We start from the raw sequence: 20,336 nt of genomic DNA, 5'->3' as shown, positions 1-20,336 counted from the left end.
CCGGGGGGGGGGGTTTTGGTTTGCGGGGGGGGGGGGGGGCTGGGATGGGGTTGGGGGAATGCCTCACCCAGCACCGAAGGTAACGCACGTCACTGATCTTTACCCCATTACTGACCTACCATGACTTTTACTGCACTATGTCTCTGTGTGGTGGCAGCCATCTTGGTAGAGGGAGAGCCTTGTTTCATCATGTCAGACCAGCCCCTAATGGTTGCAGTATGATAATTGGTGTGGTAAATTCAAGCAGCAGCAGAAGAAGAGAGGGGGAAGCACAGACTCTCCGCAGGAATGAAGCAGAAACAGTTGTGACACCACCAAATCTCATGAGACTAGTAATCAAGGGCAGCAGTGCCTTAGATCTCACACTGCAGAAATACAGTTATGAGGTTGTAGAAAGACACACACACATACCAGAAAGAAGAATTCAAGGGAAAATATTAATCTTTCTGGGCACTGCTTAGGTTCAAGTAACATTTCCCTAAAACATAGCAAACCTTCACTTTTTGAGTTCAGGTGCCCATAAAATACACATGCGATAACGTGATTAGGAGACATTTATCAATAAAGTTGCAGTCATTGCATCCACTAATAACGTTTGCCAAGCAACAGATTTATCAAAATCTTCAAACAGTTGCACTTCCGGTACCATATGCAGCTTAAAACTTTATTTCATCCATACAAATCCCTGTTGCAATCCCAGCCAAAGCACTGCCCCTCTAACATGTTTCATCATAGATATTAAGCCCTTATGGATTAAATGCGTAAGTGGGACGGTACCGCCACTAAGCGTAAAAATGTATTTATTCAATATGAGCCCATGTTACAATTTCCGCCTAAGCACCTGCCTTGGGTAATCTCTACGATTAAGCCTCTACAGGTGAAGTTCATTAGAGGGGAGGTGCTTAAGTAGAGATTCTAACATGGACTTGTATTGATGAAATAAAGTTTTACGCTCAGTGTTGGTAACATCCCGCTAACGCATTTTACCTGTAAAGGCTTAATTGTAGAAATAAAGCCCTTACGGGTGAAACGCTTTAAAGGGTTGGTGCTTAGATGGGGATTGCAATATGGACTCATACTGATTAAGTAAAATTCTACAATGAGTGATGGTATCAGAGGTGCAACCATATGTTTATTTAGAGTGTTTTATGGAGCTGAGGCGGGCTCATGGCGTTCCCAAGGCTGCTAGGATTCGGTGGTATCACCTTATGGCATTCATAGATCTAAGGCACTGTCGGCCGGGGGGCATCCACAGTGAAAGGGTATACAAATGGAGATGTGCGGTCATGTGATCACATAGAAAAAAAAAAAGGTATTGATTATGATTTATAAGAAAATGTATTCAGGGAGTATCAGAACAATGGGGAGGCTGCATTTCAAAGGTGGGTGATTGTGTAGCCCTTCCTCCTACTTTAAAGTATATCTAAACCCAAGAGAAAAAAAAAAATATGTTGGAGCTTGCCATTCCTTAAATCTGGTGGCTGCGTTAGATTTCCTTTTTTACAGGCTAAGTGTATTTTCTGTAAGTGCAGAAAAATACCTGTTGATCCTGTCCAAATCCAGTGTCCTTATAACTTCCTGTAAACTGAACGGAAATTTCAATGTTTCAATGTTCAATGTCCTTCCAGTGGCCTCACAATGGGGGTGCAGGAAGTGATGGTGAACAGGTGACACCATCAGACGGGTGTCACTGACTGACAGTGATTTTGGTATCACCTCTTCTGAAAAACCAGACACTGGTCATGTGCCAAAAGCCTGACAACTGAACGAGAGAGGAGGGAACTCGGCGGCATACCGTATCCCGAAAGATGACTGTCCCCTCCTCTCTGTGACGGCGTCCATCACCAAGATTTCCACTGGCAGTGAAGCGCACATGATGTCATTACATGCATGCATAATGACGTCACATGTATACGTAACGACGTGCACAGTGAGTGACACCCATCAGCCTCACCGGGTGGCACCCGGCCTGGTGCCGCCGCTCCTTCCTTCCAAGCGGTCTTCTGTAAACTACAAACTCCACTGCCCCCTATTTACTGGAGATGAGGAGAGGGGGATGTGTTTGTAGTCCAAGGATGAAGAGTAGCTTAGGGTGACACTGCTGTTCCTCCATAGATTCAGTACAGTAAGGGAGCGTTGTCACTCTAGGCTAGGAAGTGTGCACCAAGTGAAAATAAAGGAAAAATCCCAAAAAAATAATAAGGAATAGAAACATGAACATATTACATTTCTGGTTTTGGATTTTGCTACACATTGTATAAATATTTTTAATGCCTTTAAGGAGTCAATACAAGGCCTGGACAAGCACCATACACTGTTGGACATAACCTCATCAAGGCTCACGCCGAGGCCTGGCACCTCTACAACTCTACGTACAGGGCGAGACAAGGAGGCGTAATTTCTATAACCATCAACTCCGATTGGGCCGAACCAAGGAACCCATACAAGCAGGAGGACGTGGAGGCAGCGCGCAGATACATGGCGGTATGAGATATACACTGAAATCATAATTGCAGTAGCTTTGAGTGGTGAAAGGATGAAGGATCGATTTTTATAGAAGAAGGCTGTGTCACTTCTAAATAATCTTTGCATGTGATAACCCTTTTAAAATTGCTAGTGATTAATCAGTAAGAGCAAATACACATATAGAATAAATGGCTCCCTTTGGAGTAAATTACACCAATAGCATGTAAAAGGGCTTAATCGCTAATGATTGCACAATGATCCTCATTTGTGTGATTCTGCTACTTTATGCTCCTACATGCCACTTGTGTCACTTACTCCGTAAGGAGCTATTTGTTCCATATGTGCAGTTATCTATTGCTACTCTTAGGGGCTGATTTATACACCATTCACACAGCTGTTCACCATGCGAACAAGATTATCAGCACTGTATGGCAGCTGTATGGCATAGGAATTTTCTATGCTCCTCGGCTCCATCTAGTGGTCATATAGCACTGTGCATCTCATTCGCACAGCTCTTTGTTGTGCAAACAGTTTATAAATCAGCCCCTTTAGTGATTGACCCATTTGTGACTGAAATATGTTTTTTCCCAGTTCTCATGCTGTCAGAACGTCAATTAACCTTGTAACTTTGTGTCTGTTTGTTCTGAGCTCTCTGACCGCTACCAAACAAGTCAGTCAAAGTGCTTTAGCAAAGTTAACTGATGTATACTAAATATGGTTTGGGCATAGGGTAAATCTTCATGGGTTAAAGCCTACTTTAGAGGGTCTATCTATAAAAGTGTATGTTAAAGCTACACACACACACACACACACATACACACACACACACACACACACATACACACACATACACACACATACACACACACACACACACACACACAGTGTAAGTATAAAATGCTAATTTTTGCCTAGGGGTAAAGGTATAAAGTGTAATATTTACCATATACGTTGCTTCAGCAAGCTTACTCCGTGTGTGCGTCCAGCCCCCAAAGCCTATTTTCTAAGGTACACCCAGCCAGTAGTCCCACACTGATGTCATCAAGTACAATGTAGGGCTAAGAGCCCTGCATTGTATGTGAAGAAGGTGATGGAGCACCCAGAATCTGGATTGTCATGGAGAAGGAGAGTGAAGAATAGGTTATTACAGCTTATTCCTCTACCACTAGCCAAAAACCTCAAAGGTAGCTTTTTTTTTTTAATTCCAGGAGTTCAGCTTTAAGGCAAATTAAGCCCAACGGTCTTAATTTCCTATTGTGGGCTGACAACACACAGCAGCTTTGTGGGCTCAGTGGTGTCAGCCTTGCCCATTTTTCTTTTGCTAACCTACTCAATCCATCCCACTGTCTTCACCTGTAACACATTGGCAGGAATTGATTTGTAATTGCAAGGTAAGAACTAGGTGACTCTCTGAGATACCACAGGAAGTGTGCAGGGGACAGAGGACAGCTCTGAATATATGACAAGATTAGCAGGTTTTTTTGCTCTCAGATTATAACAAAGTTATAACAAAATACATGCAATGATTTATATAGGAGACCAAAGTGGAGCATATCAAAAGAAGTTCATTGTTAGGGTTCACATACACTTTAAGGCATCATGCATAGTAACATGAATCCCTCCCCCTAGGATTTCACACCTACCCTTGGATATCTGTCTAAGGTAAAGCTATTGTACTGTATTTGCAGAATTCCAGCAACTCATACAGTTAATATATATTAACTGTAATGCACTAGACTACTATGAATGGTAACTTGCAGTCTACAGTAATTGCTATTTGATTGGTATGCCATAGGCAGTAGATGAAGGGAGAATTGTATAGCGATCCTCTTGTGAAGAATATACACTTCAATTTAGCTTTCACTATGAAGGATATAGTATAGTTAGACTGGAAAATGACTACTGCTGAAATTGCTGACTAGTTATCTGTTGACAGATATATTATAGTATCTATGTGCATGATCCCCCATACAATTGTGGAGCTACAGAGCCAATCATCCCATGTCATCTGCTGCCGTCATGGTGTAATAAGAGCTACAATATTTGTTATCAATGGACCTTGCACTTCAGCGTGTGATAAGTACTACTATTAAGTTAATTATATGTTCTCTTCATCTGTCAGTTCATAGTTCTTATAAAAACATAGTTTCAAGGCTGACACAGGTAAATAGGGAGACCAGGCTATACAAGGCTATACAAGCATCTTGGCTATACAGGTCAGCATGGCACCGGTCTGGCTTGTATAGTGACACACTGTCTGGTTGCGCGAGCTAAAAAAATATACAATATAATGAGGATTCATCATTCCAGATGGTGGTACAAACCACAAAGCAATAATCAATCCATGGCTGCTATGCCCTTATAAGAAACTTAAGAGGACTTGGGGATTCATTTATAAAAGTTCTGCCCAGCATAAAGCCAGGAGGATGCCATTCGCACGCCACGAGCGCCCTTAGAGGGTGCTGGCAAGTATAGGAAACTTCTATAAATGAAGCCCTTAAAGCAGGGGCGTCCCCTGGCGTGGTGTCACCCGAAGCGGCTGCCGAGTGACACCCTGCTGGGATGTCATTGCGCATATACAACTTCATCACGCACATGCGTAATGACGTCATGCTCGCTTACCTGCCAGCGGCCATCTTGGTGATGGACAACAGGAAAGAGAGGAGGGGACATTCACCCGGCGGGATAATGTATGCCGCCGGGTCTCCTCCTCTCTCGTGCAACTGTTGGGCTCTCGTTCTATGACCGAGTGCCCAGCTTTTCAGAGGGGGTAACACCAAAATGACTGGTAGATTTTTTTTTTGGTATAGGGTGGAGAGGAATTAGAACACCGGTCAAGTTTTTATTGCTGTCTGTGTCCCCGTTAGGGAGATCTACCCTTTCTTTTTGACCGTTATCGCTGTTTGTCACCAAAACAGGACTAGATGGAAAATCTCCCAATGGGGACACTATTTCCGGTGACCCTGATTACCACCAGGGATTTATCCTCACTTCCTGTTGTGGCTCTCAGACAGTAAGTGAAGGGAAATCAAAATGTGTTATGACCTTCCCTGCTAAAGTTTTGGCTTCAATTCTACTTTAATGACCAATGGATAGACAATAAAAAGCATTTTGTATGTGCTGCACAATTTTGGATTTCCCATCACTTCCTGTCCCAGTGACAATGGCTACCAGGGCAAATAGAAATGGTGAATTGGGACAAAGACAATAATAAAGCAATATAAACCTAGGTGTGCAAGACAGAACGTGCCATAATCTGAATCTTGTATCATAAAAAGCCAGATTCAGGGATTTAAAGGGTCCCCCTCATTAGGGCTTAATACTATTGAAGGAAGCATGTACCACATGGCACAAAGAAGCACAGGGATCCAGTGATGATGTCACTGGATTTAAAATAAAGGAATGTAATGAAGACGTAAGGGTTTTATTCAAAAATTTAATTATCATGTTGATGATGGGGGAAAGGAAAAACACAGAAAGGCAAAATATAAGGTGAACAAACCTCAGCTTTAAGTATGAACTTGATGAACACTCATCAATTATCAACCGATCCAGTTAAATTGTTACAGAAATAGGATTATGAGGCCTCATTACTGTACCAATAGTTCAGCAGCTTAATCCTTCCGGATGTTAGTCATGGCCTCTTCCCACATGAACTGCAGTAAAATTTGTACCTTTTCACCTTATTGGTATCATATCTCATCTATATAAAACAGAAGGTTTGTGACTGTGTTTCCAGAAATAGATCTACATTTGGTGTTGTTACATTTATAGGGGAACGTACATGAGTGGGTACGACACCGTGTTGTTATCCATTATTCACTGGTCAGCTGACACAAAACCACAGAATACTGAACATATGCTGATCCTGATGTCACTGAAAACATTTATTTCCTCCATTTTTTCCATCTAGTTCTATGGAGGATGGTTTGCAAACCCAATATTCAACAATGGCGACTACAACGAGATAATGAAATCCCGGGTGCGAGAGAGGAGCTTAGCGCAAGGCCTGACGAAATCTCGGTGAGAATATTCACAAAACCTTGAGCGTTGTCGCATCCGTTGCTTTTTGCAATAACAAGCTGTCATGTAAAAGTATATTGTGTAGATGTATAGTACAACAGGTCTGTGTCCCATTGTGGTACAGAAACTACACCCCAGGTTTAGCTGAATTACGCTAACCCCTACTTTCCCCAGCCCTCTTGATTTAAACTGCACTAACCCACCCACCCCAACTCCAGCTCCAGCTATGTACTTGTATATCACCGCAGCAGTCTGCACAAATAGGAAGTAAGAGGAAATTCCCCATTAGATAGTTGTCCCATAAACAGGTGTCCCCACTGAAAGATTGCCCCTGTTCTGGTGACAGCTGTAAAATTTGGATTTACTAACTCTTCCTGTCCCATCGCCAATGGTTACCAGGACAAAAAAGAGAGGGTGAATTTTCCCGGTTGAGCAAAGACAATAATAAAACAATAAGCACCTAGGTGTGCGGGACAGAAAGTTCCATTATCTGAATCTTGTATCATGAAAAGCCAACCTGCTTTGAGGATTACAAGGGTCCCCCTTCATCAAGGCTTAGTACAGTTGAACAAAGCATGTACAGGATTGATCAAATTGGAGTGGCATCTGGAGTGATCATACTAATTACCTCTCAGGATCCCTTCAGTTTTATCAGTCCATTACATGCTTCATTCAATGGTACTTAGCTCTGATTAAGGAGGACCCTTTGAACCCATGAAATTATATATAACATTATATTCTGAACAAAATTGAATCTGAGCTTCATATGTGTGCCTCCTTGCACACCTACTCCCTACTCAAGTAAAGAGCCGACCTTTGGCCACCACTCCTGGGATGGCTGCCTAAGGGTAATATTTCTCTCTACACTGCCAAGATCTGTTGGAAGTCAAGCAAAAGATTGGCTATTTTTTCATGAATGAGAAACTCGCCAATATACTTTTAGATACTCATAAAAGTTCCTCTCTGTCTAGTTCCCATGGATCAGGTATGCCCATGCCTTTCTCCCATCTGAAAGCTTCACCTTGCTATGATGACCTTTGGAGTGGGAGATGTGTGTGGGGAGTCCCCACATTCCCTTTTTTTCCACAACCTGGAAGGTGTCCAGCAGCCAATCATCCTCACCATTAGAGGTGCTGAGGAAGACCTGGCCCCTCTTAGATGCTGCACCTCTAGTGTGTCCCCCGAAAACGTACAGACCCCTTGTTTCTGAGTAAACCTGCTCCACAAAACCCGGAGCTTTTGTGCACCAGTGCCCCGACTCCCAGACCGTGACAATAACTAAGACTGCCATAGGATATCAACCTCTCTTTTGTCTCTTAATAAGTATTCTTGATCAAAAGCCAATTAAACTGGGAACAGGAGCACAGTGTAAAACATGGGAGGACATACACAATCTATGCAGACAGGGGTCCAGCAATCCGAGGGAAGAGCTCTGCTCTCTCTTATGGGCAGGACATAACATCAGTTTTCACTATTTGCTCCAATACAATTAACATTCTTGCTTCACAAATCATGTTTATTCTGCAAATATTAGCATTGATCTTACAGGCTTCTTGGAGAAGGATGTACAGTAATAAACTACATATTAGCTGATGTCAAGGACCTTGGCTGTCATTTAGCAGTTTACAGACTGATTGTTAAAAAAAATAAAAATATCCTGGTCATCAAAGCAGCCTCGTCAGTAAAAAAAAAAGAAATATATAAAAAAAAAAAGAATTATATGACCCCAAAGGTCTACCGGTAAAAGAAGAGAGCAAATATTTACCTCTCTTGCTCCACGCTCCACCAAACTCAACTGTGTTCAAGAAAATTCCCTGGCTGAAGTCTTCTGAGAAACCAACATTTCCAGGAGTGCTAATCTCCTTGGTCCCCTCCTGCACTCAGTGTTTCCTCCCAATGACCTCCACATCAATACTGGACTACATTGGTGATGTGGAGGTCAGCAGAAGGGAACAGTGAGAACAGCAGGAGAGACGGTACATTGACTGGAAGTGTTGGTTTCTCTGAAAGAAAGGTCTACCTTGATTGGTAGACCTTTCAGTGCAAATTTATTTTACTGTCGGGTCACTTTAAAGTGACACTGAACTGAGGAGTTAAATCTTAAAAATGCATTCAAGTATGTAGATCCTCAAATCATCTCTGAATTGGTGCTGACACTGTCCTTCCTTCTGGAGGGGGCTACTTTTGTTCCCCATGGTCCCTATGTGTGTTGTAAAGTAGCCACCGCTCCAAGCTCGCTCCCATGATTGACTACAAGATCAATATAAATCAGTAAATTAAACATGAGATTGTAGTCCATCCCACCAGCAAGCTTGGAGTGGTGACTACTTCACAACACACACAGGGACCATGGTGAACAAAAGTAGCCCCCCTGCAGAAGGAAGGACAGTGTCAGCACCAATTCAGAGATGATTTGAGGATCTACAGCCGAGTGAAACACAAATAAGATACATTTTTGTTGATAGTTAAGGCACGTGAATTAATTTTTAGGATTTACCCCCTAAGTTCAAGAAGACCAATGTTTTTCTGCCCAAATACATTTTTCCTTTGTATTGGACAAAGCGAAGGAAGGGCTACAACTTTTGTTGGGTTGTTCTTGCTGTCTGTGTCCTCAGTATGGAGTCTACCTTTTATTTCCTGGGCTGCTAACAGGAAGAAGAGGGAAATGCCCACAGTTCTTACAGTAAAACCTCTATTGGGTTTTTAATTTCTGCCTGTGTCTTCCTGACCTTGTGGACAACCCTGTTCCTCTCATTTCATATCCTGGTAACATTATTATTATACAGGATTTATATTGCGCCAACAGTTTGTGCAGCGCTTTGCAATATAAGGAAGACATTACAATCACAATACAATTCAAGACAAGATGGTAAGGAGGCCCGTGCCCCTGAGGGCTTACAGTATCGAAGGGAAGGGCAAGTGATACATGAGGAGGTAGCTGTGTGGGGATGAATTGTTTGAGAACATGATGGTTCAGTGGTTAGGTTGAGGTGGGATAAGCTTCCCTGAAGAGATGAGTCTTTAGGGAACGCCTATAGGCAGTCAAGGTGGGAGATAGACGGACAGGTTGGGGTAAAGAGTAAAAATAAATACAAGAAGTGGGGACATAAATACAAGAAGACTTCAAGTGAGGGACATAAATACAAGAAGTGAGGGGCATAAATACAAGAAGTGAGGGACATAAATACAAGAAGTGGGGACATAAATACAAGAAGTGAGGGACATAAATACAAGAAGTTTGAATTAATTTTTAGGATTTACCCCCTAAGTTCAAGAAGACCAATGTTTTTCTGCCCAAATACATTTTTCCTTTGTATTGGACAAAGCGAAGGAAGGGCTACAACTTTTGTTGGGTTGTTCTTGCTGTCTGTGTCCTCAGTATGGAGTCTACCTTTTATTTCCTGGGCTGCTAACAGGAAGAAGAGGGAAATGCCCACAGTTCTTACAGTAAAACCTCTATTGGGTTTTTAATTTCTGCCTGTGTCTTCCTGACCTTGTGGACAACCCTGTTCCTCTCATTTCATATCCTGGTAACATTATTATTATACAGGATTTATATTGCGCCAACAGTTTGTGCAGCGCTTTGCAATATAAGGAAGACATTACAATCACAATACAATTCAAGACAAGATGGTAAGGAGGCCCGTGCCCCTGAGGGCTTACAGTATCGAAGGGAAGGGCAAGTGATACATGAGGAGGTAGCTGTGTGGGGATGAATTGTTTGAGAACATGATGGTTCAGTGGTTAGGTTGAGGTGGGATAAGCTTCCCTGAAGAGATGAGTCTTTAGGGAACGCCTATAGGCAGTCAAGGTGGGAGATAGACGGACAGGTTGGGGTAAAGAGTAAAAATAAATACAAGAAGTGGGGACATAAATACAAGAAGACTTCAAGTGAGGGACATAAATACAAGAAGTGAGGGGCATAAATACAAGAAGTGAGGGACATAAATACAAGAAGTGGGGACATAAATACAAGAAGTGAGGGACATAAATACAAGAAGTGAGGGACATAAATACAAGAAGTGAGGGACATAAATACAAGAAGTGAGGGACATAAATGCAAGAAGTGAGGAACATAAATACAAGAAGTGAGGGACATAAATACAAGAAGTGAGGGGCATAAATACAAGAAGTGAGGGACATAAATACAAGAAGTGGGGACATAGCAATAACAACCTGACATTAATTCTAACCTTTCCCAGTCTATCCATATCTTAAAAAAAGGTTTGGGCTATGGTTGGGCTTCCATGTTGTAAAATGTGTTTTTTTAAATTGCTACCAGGCTTCCTGAATTCACAGAGGAAGAGAAAAAAAGAATAAAAGGAACATATGACTACTTTGGCTTCAATCACTACACCACCGTCTTGGCTTCTCCCCTCAATTTCCCCCAAAGCACACAGTCATATGATGCAGACAGGTAAGAGACATCAACATGGCGGCTCACTTATATCTAATTCCAAACTCCAGTTTTTTTTTTTCCAAACGCAGCACCATGGCCCTCAAATCATTGTCAATATCATTATCTACACATGTTTTTTTTCCCCTTAACCTGGGCTGTGGGTGATGCTGGTGTGTTTGCAGGTTACCCATTTACAGAGTGGAATATTAAACATAAAATATGACTAAATGGATATGTGCCCAGGTTGTGACAACAGAGAGATTATCTCTTTTCATTTTATGACCAGCACTAAAAAAATATGACAAGACTCTCATTGCCATAGTAACACCCTTTTAAGATAACTGGTCATAGCAAGGTGTTCTTATACAAGAATCTATAGACTGTGTTGGTGTACTTACGAAAAGCTTATGTGTAGTCATCATTTATCTTCACTTACTTACCCTGTGTCTGACTCTTCAGCTTGTGGGTCAGAGTCAACTGCCTGACTTCACACGTTGTCTCCCCTCTTCTGCAATGTGGGTAACACTACCAAATAATCACAGAGCCCTGTGCTTATTTACTGTTATTTCTTGCTGTTATGCGCTCTCTGGAGATGAGAGGCAGTGTGTTTGTGATCAGGCAGTAGACAGAGCAGCAACTGTCAGATTTAAATTAGACCTTCCACAAAAATATAAGGTCCACCTATTACATAGTGGCCCGTCCTCTGCCCCCTCCACCTTCCCCCATGTTAACACAGAGCATTAGACAACCCCAATTCCATAAAACTTGGGACGCTTTGTAAAATCGACATAAAAACCAGAATGCAATGATTTGCAAATCTCATAAACCCAGATTTTATTCACAATAGAAAATAGAAAACATATCAAATGTTTAAACTGAGAAAATATACAATTTTATGAAAAAATAAGGTAATTTTTGAAAATGATGGCAGCAACATGTCAAAAAAGTTGGGACAGGGCAACAAAAAGCTGACAAAGTAAGCGGTACCAACAAGGAGGAACATTTTGCAACTAATTATGTAAATTGGCAACAGGTCAGTAACATAATTGGGTTTAAGAAGGGCATCTTAGAGAGTCAGAGTGTCTCAGAAGTAAGGATGGGCAGAGGTTCACCAACCTGTGAAAAGCCGAATCAAAAATTGTCTAACAAATTCAGAATAATGTTCCTCAATGTAAAATTGCAAAGACTAATTATATCATCTACAGCACAGAATATCAAAAGATTCAGAGAATCTGGAGAAATCCCTGTGCGCAAGGGACAAGGCCAAAGTGCAATATTGGATGCCCATGCTCAACGGACCCTCAGACAGCACTGCATTAAAAACAGGCATGACACTGTGATGGACATCACCGCATGGGCTCTGCACTACATACAAAAATCACTGTCTGTGGACAAAGTTCATTGTGCCATCCAAAAATGCCAGCTAAAGCTCTATCATGCAAAGAAGAACCCATATGTGAACATGATCCAGAAATGGCACCGTCTTCTCTGGGCCAAAGCTCATATAAAATGGTCTGTCGCAAAGTGGAAGACTGTTGTGTGGCCAGACAAATCGAAGTTTGACATTCTTTTTGGCAACCATGGGTGCCGTCTCCTCCGGACTAAAGAGGAGAGAGGCCTTCCGGCTTATCAGTGCTTACTTTAAAAGCCTGCCCCTCTGATGGTATGGGAGTGCATTAGTGTGTATGGAATGGAACATCTGGAACATCTGGAAAGGCTTAATCAATGCTGAAAGATATATCCAGGTTTTAGAGCAGCATATGTTTCCATCCAGGAAATGTCTTTTTCCAGGGAAGGCCTTTTATATTTCATCATGACAATGCTGAACCGTATATTGCATCTATGACAACAGCATGGCTTCATAGTAGAAGAGTCCTGGTGCTCAACTGGCCTGCCTGCAGTCCAGACATTTCACCAATTGAAAATATTTGGCGCATCTTGAAACACAAAATACGACAAAGAAGACCCAGGACTGTGGAGCAGATAGAATCCTACATCAGGCAAGAATGGGACAAAATTCCTCTCCCAAAAAAAAGTTCCCAGACGTTTACAGAGTGTTGGTAAAAGAAGAGGGGATGCTACACCATGGTAAACATGGCACTGTCCCAACTTTTTTGAGACCTGTTGCTGCCATCAATTTCTTTTTCTTAAAATGGTAGAATTTCTCAGTTTAAACATTTGATATGTTTTCTATTGTGAATAAAATACAGGTCATGAGATTTGCAGATCATTGCAATCTGTTTTTATGTAGATTTTACACAGCGTCCCAACTTTTCTGGAATTGGGGTTGTACCTCAAAGAAAAAAACACCTGTGCAGAAAAGTTAGAAAATATACTAACATGTTACTGAGTGGGGGACCGGCTCCCTCTAGTGTCAGGACTGGGAACTACGGAGGCAAATGGCAACTTCACTCATCAATTATAACTAGCTTCTAAAGCAAGGTGCACATGAAGGGCTTTACACAGTACAAACACAAAACTAACAGGGAGCATGGTAATAGGAGGAGAGAGAAAAGTGAAAGAGCAATGAGATCATCAGTCTGTTACATAAATGCAGCAGGAAAAAATAAGGTCTCCTGCATTGCCAGACAGAGATAAGTTGAGTGGCAGACCTGTGCAAATCACAGACCTGGATGGCCAGAAATACAAATCCTTTACAAGGTTTCTCTGGAGTTCAGTTTTTAAACAAGGACCCATGGGTGAAATTTGTAGCCTACTATTGTGTTCTGTTGTAGAAAAGGTGAATAACATCCAGATGTTTTGATCTAGGGGAGTGGCGACTATGGCTGACCGCAGCTGGATTGGCTCCGGCTCTATTTGGCTCAAAGTGACCCCTTTTGGTTTTCGGAGGATTCTGAATTGGATAAAGGAACAATACAACAACCCCCCTATTTATGTGACCGAGAACGGAATATCCGAACGTGGGACGAACCTAAATGACAAATGGCGGGATCACTACTTCAAGCACTATGTCAACGCGGCTCTGAAAGGTACATGAGTAAAGTATGTTTAAAGGAGAACTCCACTAAAAGGAGCATTGTTACAGTTGAACTACACCTAAAAAATTAAATTGCGCGCAGGCAGGCACTTTATGCAGAAGGGACACACTATGTCTCTCCTGCAATAGAACAACTTTGCCTGCCTGCCTGCCTGCTTGCAATCTTCTTCAGAATATACATTGAGCTGGGCATCCCGGGGTAAATTAATTCCCATGCAAAAGCGTGGGAGTTATTTCATGCCCCACCGGCTAATCAAGAAGGCTGAGGACCTGGCACCTGGGAGAAGACGTTGGCTCTAGTGAGGGAGCGAGGTGAATTTAGTTCCTCTTTAAGTGGGAGCTCTGTCAATGGTTAGGTATGCAGTTTTAGCATGAGATTTTATAGAGGTGTGTGATGGGGCTACGTAAATTAAAGACCATAACTGTATATATGTTCTGCAAATCTGTTTGAAGGTAAGAGATTCATATAGATGCCAGTGAGACTTACACCTAGAGGGGGCAGACAAGCAGCATGACAGATCCCTACAGATCCCAGACAAAGACTACAGTCATAGGGCACAGCAAAGGTTCAACTAAGAATGTTTGCCAAAAAAAATCAGGTTATATTTTTGCCATATGGCACCCTTTTTATTAGATCTGTGATCCCTTAAAATGCTGTAATTATTGGAACAATGGCAATGAAAATTGGATTTTTATACTTGCCACAAATTTTCTTGGAGTCCATTGAAGGATACAGGAAGTAATAAACCATTGGGTTTTGCCGCCACCTACAGGAGGATCGGACACAGACAAAAATTTAATTAAAAAGAAAGTAGGCCAGCACAGGGCCTAGCCAGACAAAGACACAGGAGAATAATGTCCTGGTTTAGGTTAAAGGCAGAGATTACCTTAGGCAAGAAGGTGATAGCTGCAAGGAAAGCAACCTCGTGGGTACGAGTTGAGAGAGGAATATCTGTAATGGGTTCTGAAGCACAGGGAACCAGATTCAGGTTCCATGGGGTCACAGGGAAATGGAAGGGGGTACCACATCGGAGACTGACTGCTTAAAGGTTTTAATCAAATAGTGAGAGGCCAACAGCCTCTAAAATAAAATTGAGACAACAGAGGCCTGACCTTGATGTTTCTGTGAGCAAAACGATGGTCCACACTCAACTGCAGGAAGAAGAGGATTCATTCCACATAGGTAAAGCCCCTAGACTCACACAAAGTCAAATAAGCCTTCCACGTCCGATGATAAACCTTACAAGTAGTAGACTTCCTAGCCTTGGTCCACACTCAACTGCAGGAAGGAGAGGATTCATTCCACATAAGCCCCTAGACTCACACCAAATCAAATAAGCCTTCCACGTCCGATGATAAACCTTACAAGGAGTAGACTTCCTAGCCTTGAACATCGTATGAATCACAGCCTCAGAGATGCCACTGTCCCTTAGAACCTGGGCTGAAGGCAAAATATGGCTGGATCCACAGAGGGAACAGACCCCTTCTCAGCAAAATGGTGACAATGCCAACAACCATTTAGGGAGAGCAAACAACTTAACAGGGGACACCCAGGCTAGCAGGGTCCAGATGTGGTATGGTCCACAAGCCAGGCTGAGGATGACTGGATGGGGAAACAAAAAAATGCTAGTATAAACACAGGTTAGTCTTTAGCAGTGCAGAAGAAAATACACCCATCCTCCTAGGACACTAATAAAAAACTGAGGCATGCTGGTAGTAGGAGGGGTTATACCCTGGGATGGCTTTGTTTGCTAGTGTTCAATCGTCCTGTATGTGACATTGTAAACCAAAGGTTTATGACTTCCTGTGTCCCTTAATGGACATGAAAGAAATATAATTTATTTTGGTTCGGTTCCCCATTTATTCCGCCTGGAACTCAAAGCAGTTAAATAGAGATCATATTGCACCAAACGCATGTAAGCAGTGACATCCTATCACACAGGCTTTCTCCTTTAGTGACTACCAAGCATGAAAACCAGAATATATTAGAGCAGTTGTTCTCAACCTGTGTTACCTCACATTTATTCTTGGTCATTAAGTGACGACCCAAGTTGCACTGCAATGGAACGCACGGCATTGCGGTACCATGCATTCCGGTGCGGGCGATTGAACTGCGGGTGGGAGGTGTGTTTGGGGTGCCATTCAAATGAATGGCAACGCAACACACCTCCCACACTAGAACGTGTAGTAGGTGCGATTGCCTGGTACAGTGCGTTAATCGGGTTATTTTTTAGGGCCATTCACACTAGTACGCACTGTACTAGTGTGAACGGGCCCTAAAAAATACTGACAGACACACTCACAGACACACTCACAGAAATTCTCACACACACACACTCAAAAAAAATGTTAAATTTTTGTTTCTTTTTTTTTTTTTTTTTTTAAAGATCCACCCATTCTCCCTACCTTACAAGAACTGTAGTGGATCCTCAGCCTGGGGTCCAGTGCTGGGCTGCTGTGTTGTGACGAGGCTCCATCCATACATGCTTTGCTTGTACAACTCCCTTGCGTGCCATGTAGAGCCAGAATGCGACTTCACTCCGGTCCAGGTACTTCTACAGGACATGCAAGGGAGCTGTAAGCAATGCACGTATTGGATGGAGCTCCCTCGCGGCCATAGCTCCAGCCCCCCACCACACCTCCAAGCTGACACTCGGCGCCGGGCAGCAAATTCTGAAAGGATGCTCAGCGTGAGAACTGACATTGCTGCGCTAGGGGGAGGCTGAGGAGCTTCTCACCTAGAAAAGTGGAAGGCACATTGCGACCCACTGAACACGGGGTCGTGGCCCACTGAACACGGGGTCGGGACTCACTGAACACAGGGTTGTGACCCACTGAACACAAGGTCGCGACCTACCAGTTGAGAACCAAGGTATTAGAGGAAGCAGCATACTGCGTGCTTTATATTCAGAGCTTCTGTTTAACTTGAGAGTTCATCAACTGAGCAGCAATTGGGCACGAGCCTTTTGAAAGCACCACTGGTCTTCTTTTATCTTGTATGGCAAATTTACCTACAAGTGTCCAGGCGCTCAGACAAAATGTAAACCCAAATTGTAACTTAAAACTTAACTACCCTGGCCTAGTCACAGGTGTTATGGTAAGTATACGGTAGTCTATAACTCACCCTACTCTGCCAAGGTCTGCCTAGTGGAGTGTATATTTTAGGGCAACTAAGAAGCCTATGTGTGTAACATTGCATCAACTAGACCTACCTAAAGATTCTACCATCGATTCAGTGGGTATATTTTATCACTGAATACATTTCTGCCGTTAGCCTGTCAAATCCATTTTTTTAGAAATACACATATGGTGTACAGTAAGTTTTGCCAATTCTGCAGAAGAGAGCTGCAAATGAGTAAAGTCTTCCAATAGCAAAAACGTATCATTGATCAAAACATGACCTTATCCTTATTTCTCCACAGCGGCTAAGTACGATGGGGTGGACCTCCGTGGCTATACCGCATGGTGCCTGATGGATAATTTTGAGTGGGCGGCAGGTTACGTAGAAAGGTTCGGTTTCTATTACACAAATTACAGTGACGCGAATCTGATGCGCACCCCGAAAGAGTCTACCAAGTATTACAGAAAACTCATCAGGTGTAATGGATTCCCAGACCCGGACAGCAATCATCCATGTCTAGAGCTGGATCAGGAACCTACAGGTGAGCCTAAGAAAGTATACACAAGATGAATATTGCCTTTAGCTTTCCCCTTGCTGCATCCAAATCCTGATGTCCTGATTGGTTACTGGACTGCCAGTGTTCCAGTTACATGCTCTGTGCCTCTCTATATGATAGAAACTTACAATGTTCTACAGCATTCTAAATCATTGAGCATTACATAGACAGAACATGAAGACAATGCCAACTGATATCACAATAGTGTTACATTAACTATAATGGAAAGTTTAGCAATCAAGTGACATAAAGCGACTCTATTGCTTCTTAAATGGTCCCTGAAGATAGTGAATACTTTCCTCTCCCGCTACCCATGTTGCTAAATGCTGCTCCATTGAAGAGAAATCATCTTGTGAATTCTCAGAAACTGTAGCGTGGATCTGGCCCCCTACCGTGTTCATTGGTTCTCTTTGAGTCATGTAGTGACATAGGGGCTGGGAGGGCCAACCATTAATTGCAGTGGGAGACCATTGTTGGGAGACAGGGAGAGCGTTGCATGTTCCCTCACACTAGGAAGCAATGGGTGTTTGTCAAGGCTGCGGTCCATGCCACTACAGTCTGTCCATGGCAGACTGTAGTGGCATGGAACATAGGGAAGGCATGTAAAGAAATGGACAGTATGGATAAAGTGGAGGTTCACTTTTGGTGTGAAGATAAATAAATCCCAGCTTTATCTACTACATATTTCATAAAGAAGAACCTTACCCGACTATTCGAAAATTAAAGTTAGCAGCTACAAGTACTGAAGCTGTTGACTTGATTCTTCAGAGGATCTTCTATCTCTTGTTTGGGAGTCAGCTCTCACTTCCTGATGAGTCACAGCCGGCCCATACTGCGCATGCAAGAGACATGGACTACAGAGGGGCAATCCCCCTGGGATGTGTGATATGCATCCCAGGAGGTTGGAGCAGGTCGACAGTAAGCTATCCTTCCCTAGGCAAGGAATTAGGAAGTGGGAGCAAGTACATGCAGAAAAAGTACTTGCTCCCCCACCCCAAAAAACTTTCAAATATGTATTATGTAACACGAAGGGGGGAATCCTTAGAATGATGCCACGTGTCAATGTTGAGTGAGGGTCTGCTTTAAGATCATTTTTGTATTACCCAGCTGTTGCTTTCCTCCCACAGTCTCAACACCTAGGCCAGATGCGACCCCTGATACACCAATATCCGACAGCGTCAGTTTCCTGGGACTGGACATCTCTACAGAGGATGCCATGATCGCTTTGTATGTGGAGTTTGCCCTAGTGCTCACCTCCGTCTTGGTCATTATCCTGTTTATAGTGATGTACGTGAAGCTGAAGAAGAAGTTAAAGTTGGCTGAATTGTTTTAGGATCAGGATACAATGCTGTAATTCTGTGAATTGAATGGCTGATTAATTGTTTCTGTACATTGTAGAACCGCTTGAATGGAACAAATGATGGAATAAAGTAAATAGTTCATTGTTTTACAATCGATGTTCTTTGAGTCTGTACTGGTAAGAGCATTTCACGGAAAGGTTTGGTTTTATCACACACACATTTCTCTATGCATTACTATGTTTATTACAAAATAAAGCCATTTAAAAATACATGACGTGCCTAGGCACAGGAACTTCATCGGACCATTCTAAAGACAACAAAATAGGTTATCTGTGCTTTGTCTGCTCCCTATTGTCAGTTAAAACACCCAAATGTGACCTGGCCCTACAGTGTGTTTTTATTCTTCTTTTCACAGAATTGCAAGTAAAGCAATAAAAATAAAAAGACCGTTATAAGCTGTGGCTGATTTATTTTAAGGCAATAAGCTGCATTGCTAGTGATGTCACAAGCCTCTGGCAAATGGATAAGCTGACTTCAGTCTCTAGTGAATGGATAGGCTACATTCTCAGTGATGTCACTGGTCTCTAGTGTATGGATAGGATGCACTCTCAGTGATGTCACTGGTCTCTACCGTGTTTCCCCAAAAGTAAGACCTAGCGTTATCTTCAGGGATTTCTGTAATATAAGACCTACCCCGAAAATAAGACCTAGTTTGGTGGTAGGTCTTATATTACAGAAATCCCTGAAGATAGCGCTAGGTCTTATTTTCGGGGTAGCTGCACATATAACTAAATTTTAAAACGTCAAGACCGGTGTTGTGTCTCTAACTAACTGAAAACGGGAGCTTCCAGAGAGGCGGGACAGAGGCGGGGTCTATGTAGATTCATATGCAGCTGAAGGGAGATAGCCGCTCGGCTATTTCCGTAACCGCTCTAAGGGAACACACATCGACGCAGTGCCCGCCCGATGGAAGCGGCATATCATCCGCCAACTTCGACACCGGGACCGGCAAGAGCACTCCGCCTTCCGGGACCTCGTCCAGTCCTGCGAGTACTCCTCCCCCAGCCCGGTACTGTCTGCCGCCGGGACTATCCTGTACTGACAGCTGAAGCCAGGTAAAAAGAAGACTTTCCCCGAAAATAAAACCTAGTGTCTTTTTTAGTGAAAAAAAAATACAAGACAGTGGTCTTATTTTCGGGGAAACACGGTAGTAAAATAAAAGGCTGCATTCTCAGTGATGTTACTGCTCTCCAGTGAATGGATAGGATGCATTCTCAGTGGTGTCACTGGCTTCTAGTGTGTGGATAGTCTGCATTCTCAGTGGTGTCACTGGTCTCCAGTGAATGGATAGGCTGCATTCTCAGTGATGCCCGTTTGTTTATTTTGTTAAATTAAAAATTTACAATTTACGAATGATGCTATTGTACTAGGAGCTTTAGATCTAATAAATTTCAGTGGCAGTTCCCAGAGAC

The 20,336-nt window shown here is 42.7% G+C and overlaps 1 protein-coding gene across 1 annotated transcript in view; it reads left to right on the top strand.

Moving 5' to 3' along the window:
* The window catches only part of LOC108791336 (lactase-phlorizin hydrolase-like), a 43,388-nt gene extending 24,492 nt beyond the window's left edge, over window positions 1-18,896 (top strand). The window contains exons 12-17 of the mRNA XM_018561798.1: window positions 2,282-2,484; window positions 6,380-6,489; window positions 10,772-10,906; window positions 13,658-13,878; window positions 17,309-17,534; window positions 18,704-18,896. Of these exons, the coding sequence (XP_018417300.1) occupies window positions 2,282-2,484; window positions 6,380-6,489; window positions 10,772-10,906; window positions 13,658-13,878; window positions 17,309-17,534; window positions 18,704-18,896 (1,088 nt within the window). The remainder of the gene's footprint in view (window positions 1-2,281; window positions 2,485-6,379; window positions 6,490-10,771; window positions 10,907-13,657; window positions 13,879-17,308; window positions 17,535-18,703) is intronic.
* Window positions 18,897-20,336: the final 1,440 nt, after the last annotated feature.

Source organism: Nanorana parkeri, unplaced genomic scaffold (assembly GCF_000935625.1).
Source record: "Nanorana parkeri isolate BGI_ZX_2015 unplaced genomic scaffold, ASM93562v1 scaffold545, whole genome shotgun sequence".
Lineage (NCBI taxonomy): Eukaryota > Metazoa > Chordata > Amphibia > Anura > Dicroglossidae > Nanorana > Nanorana parkeri.
This window is presented reverse-complemented; position numbering and strand designations above follow the sequence as displayed.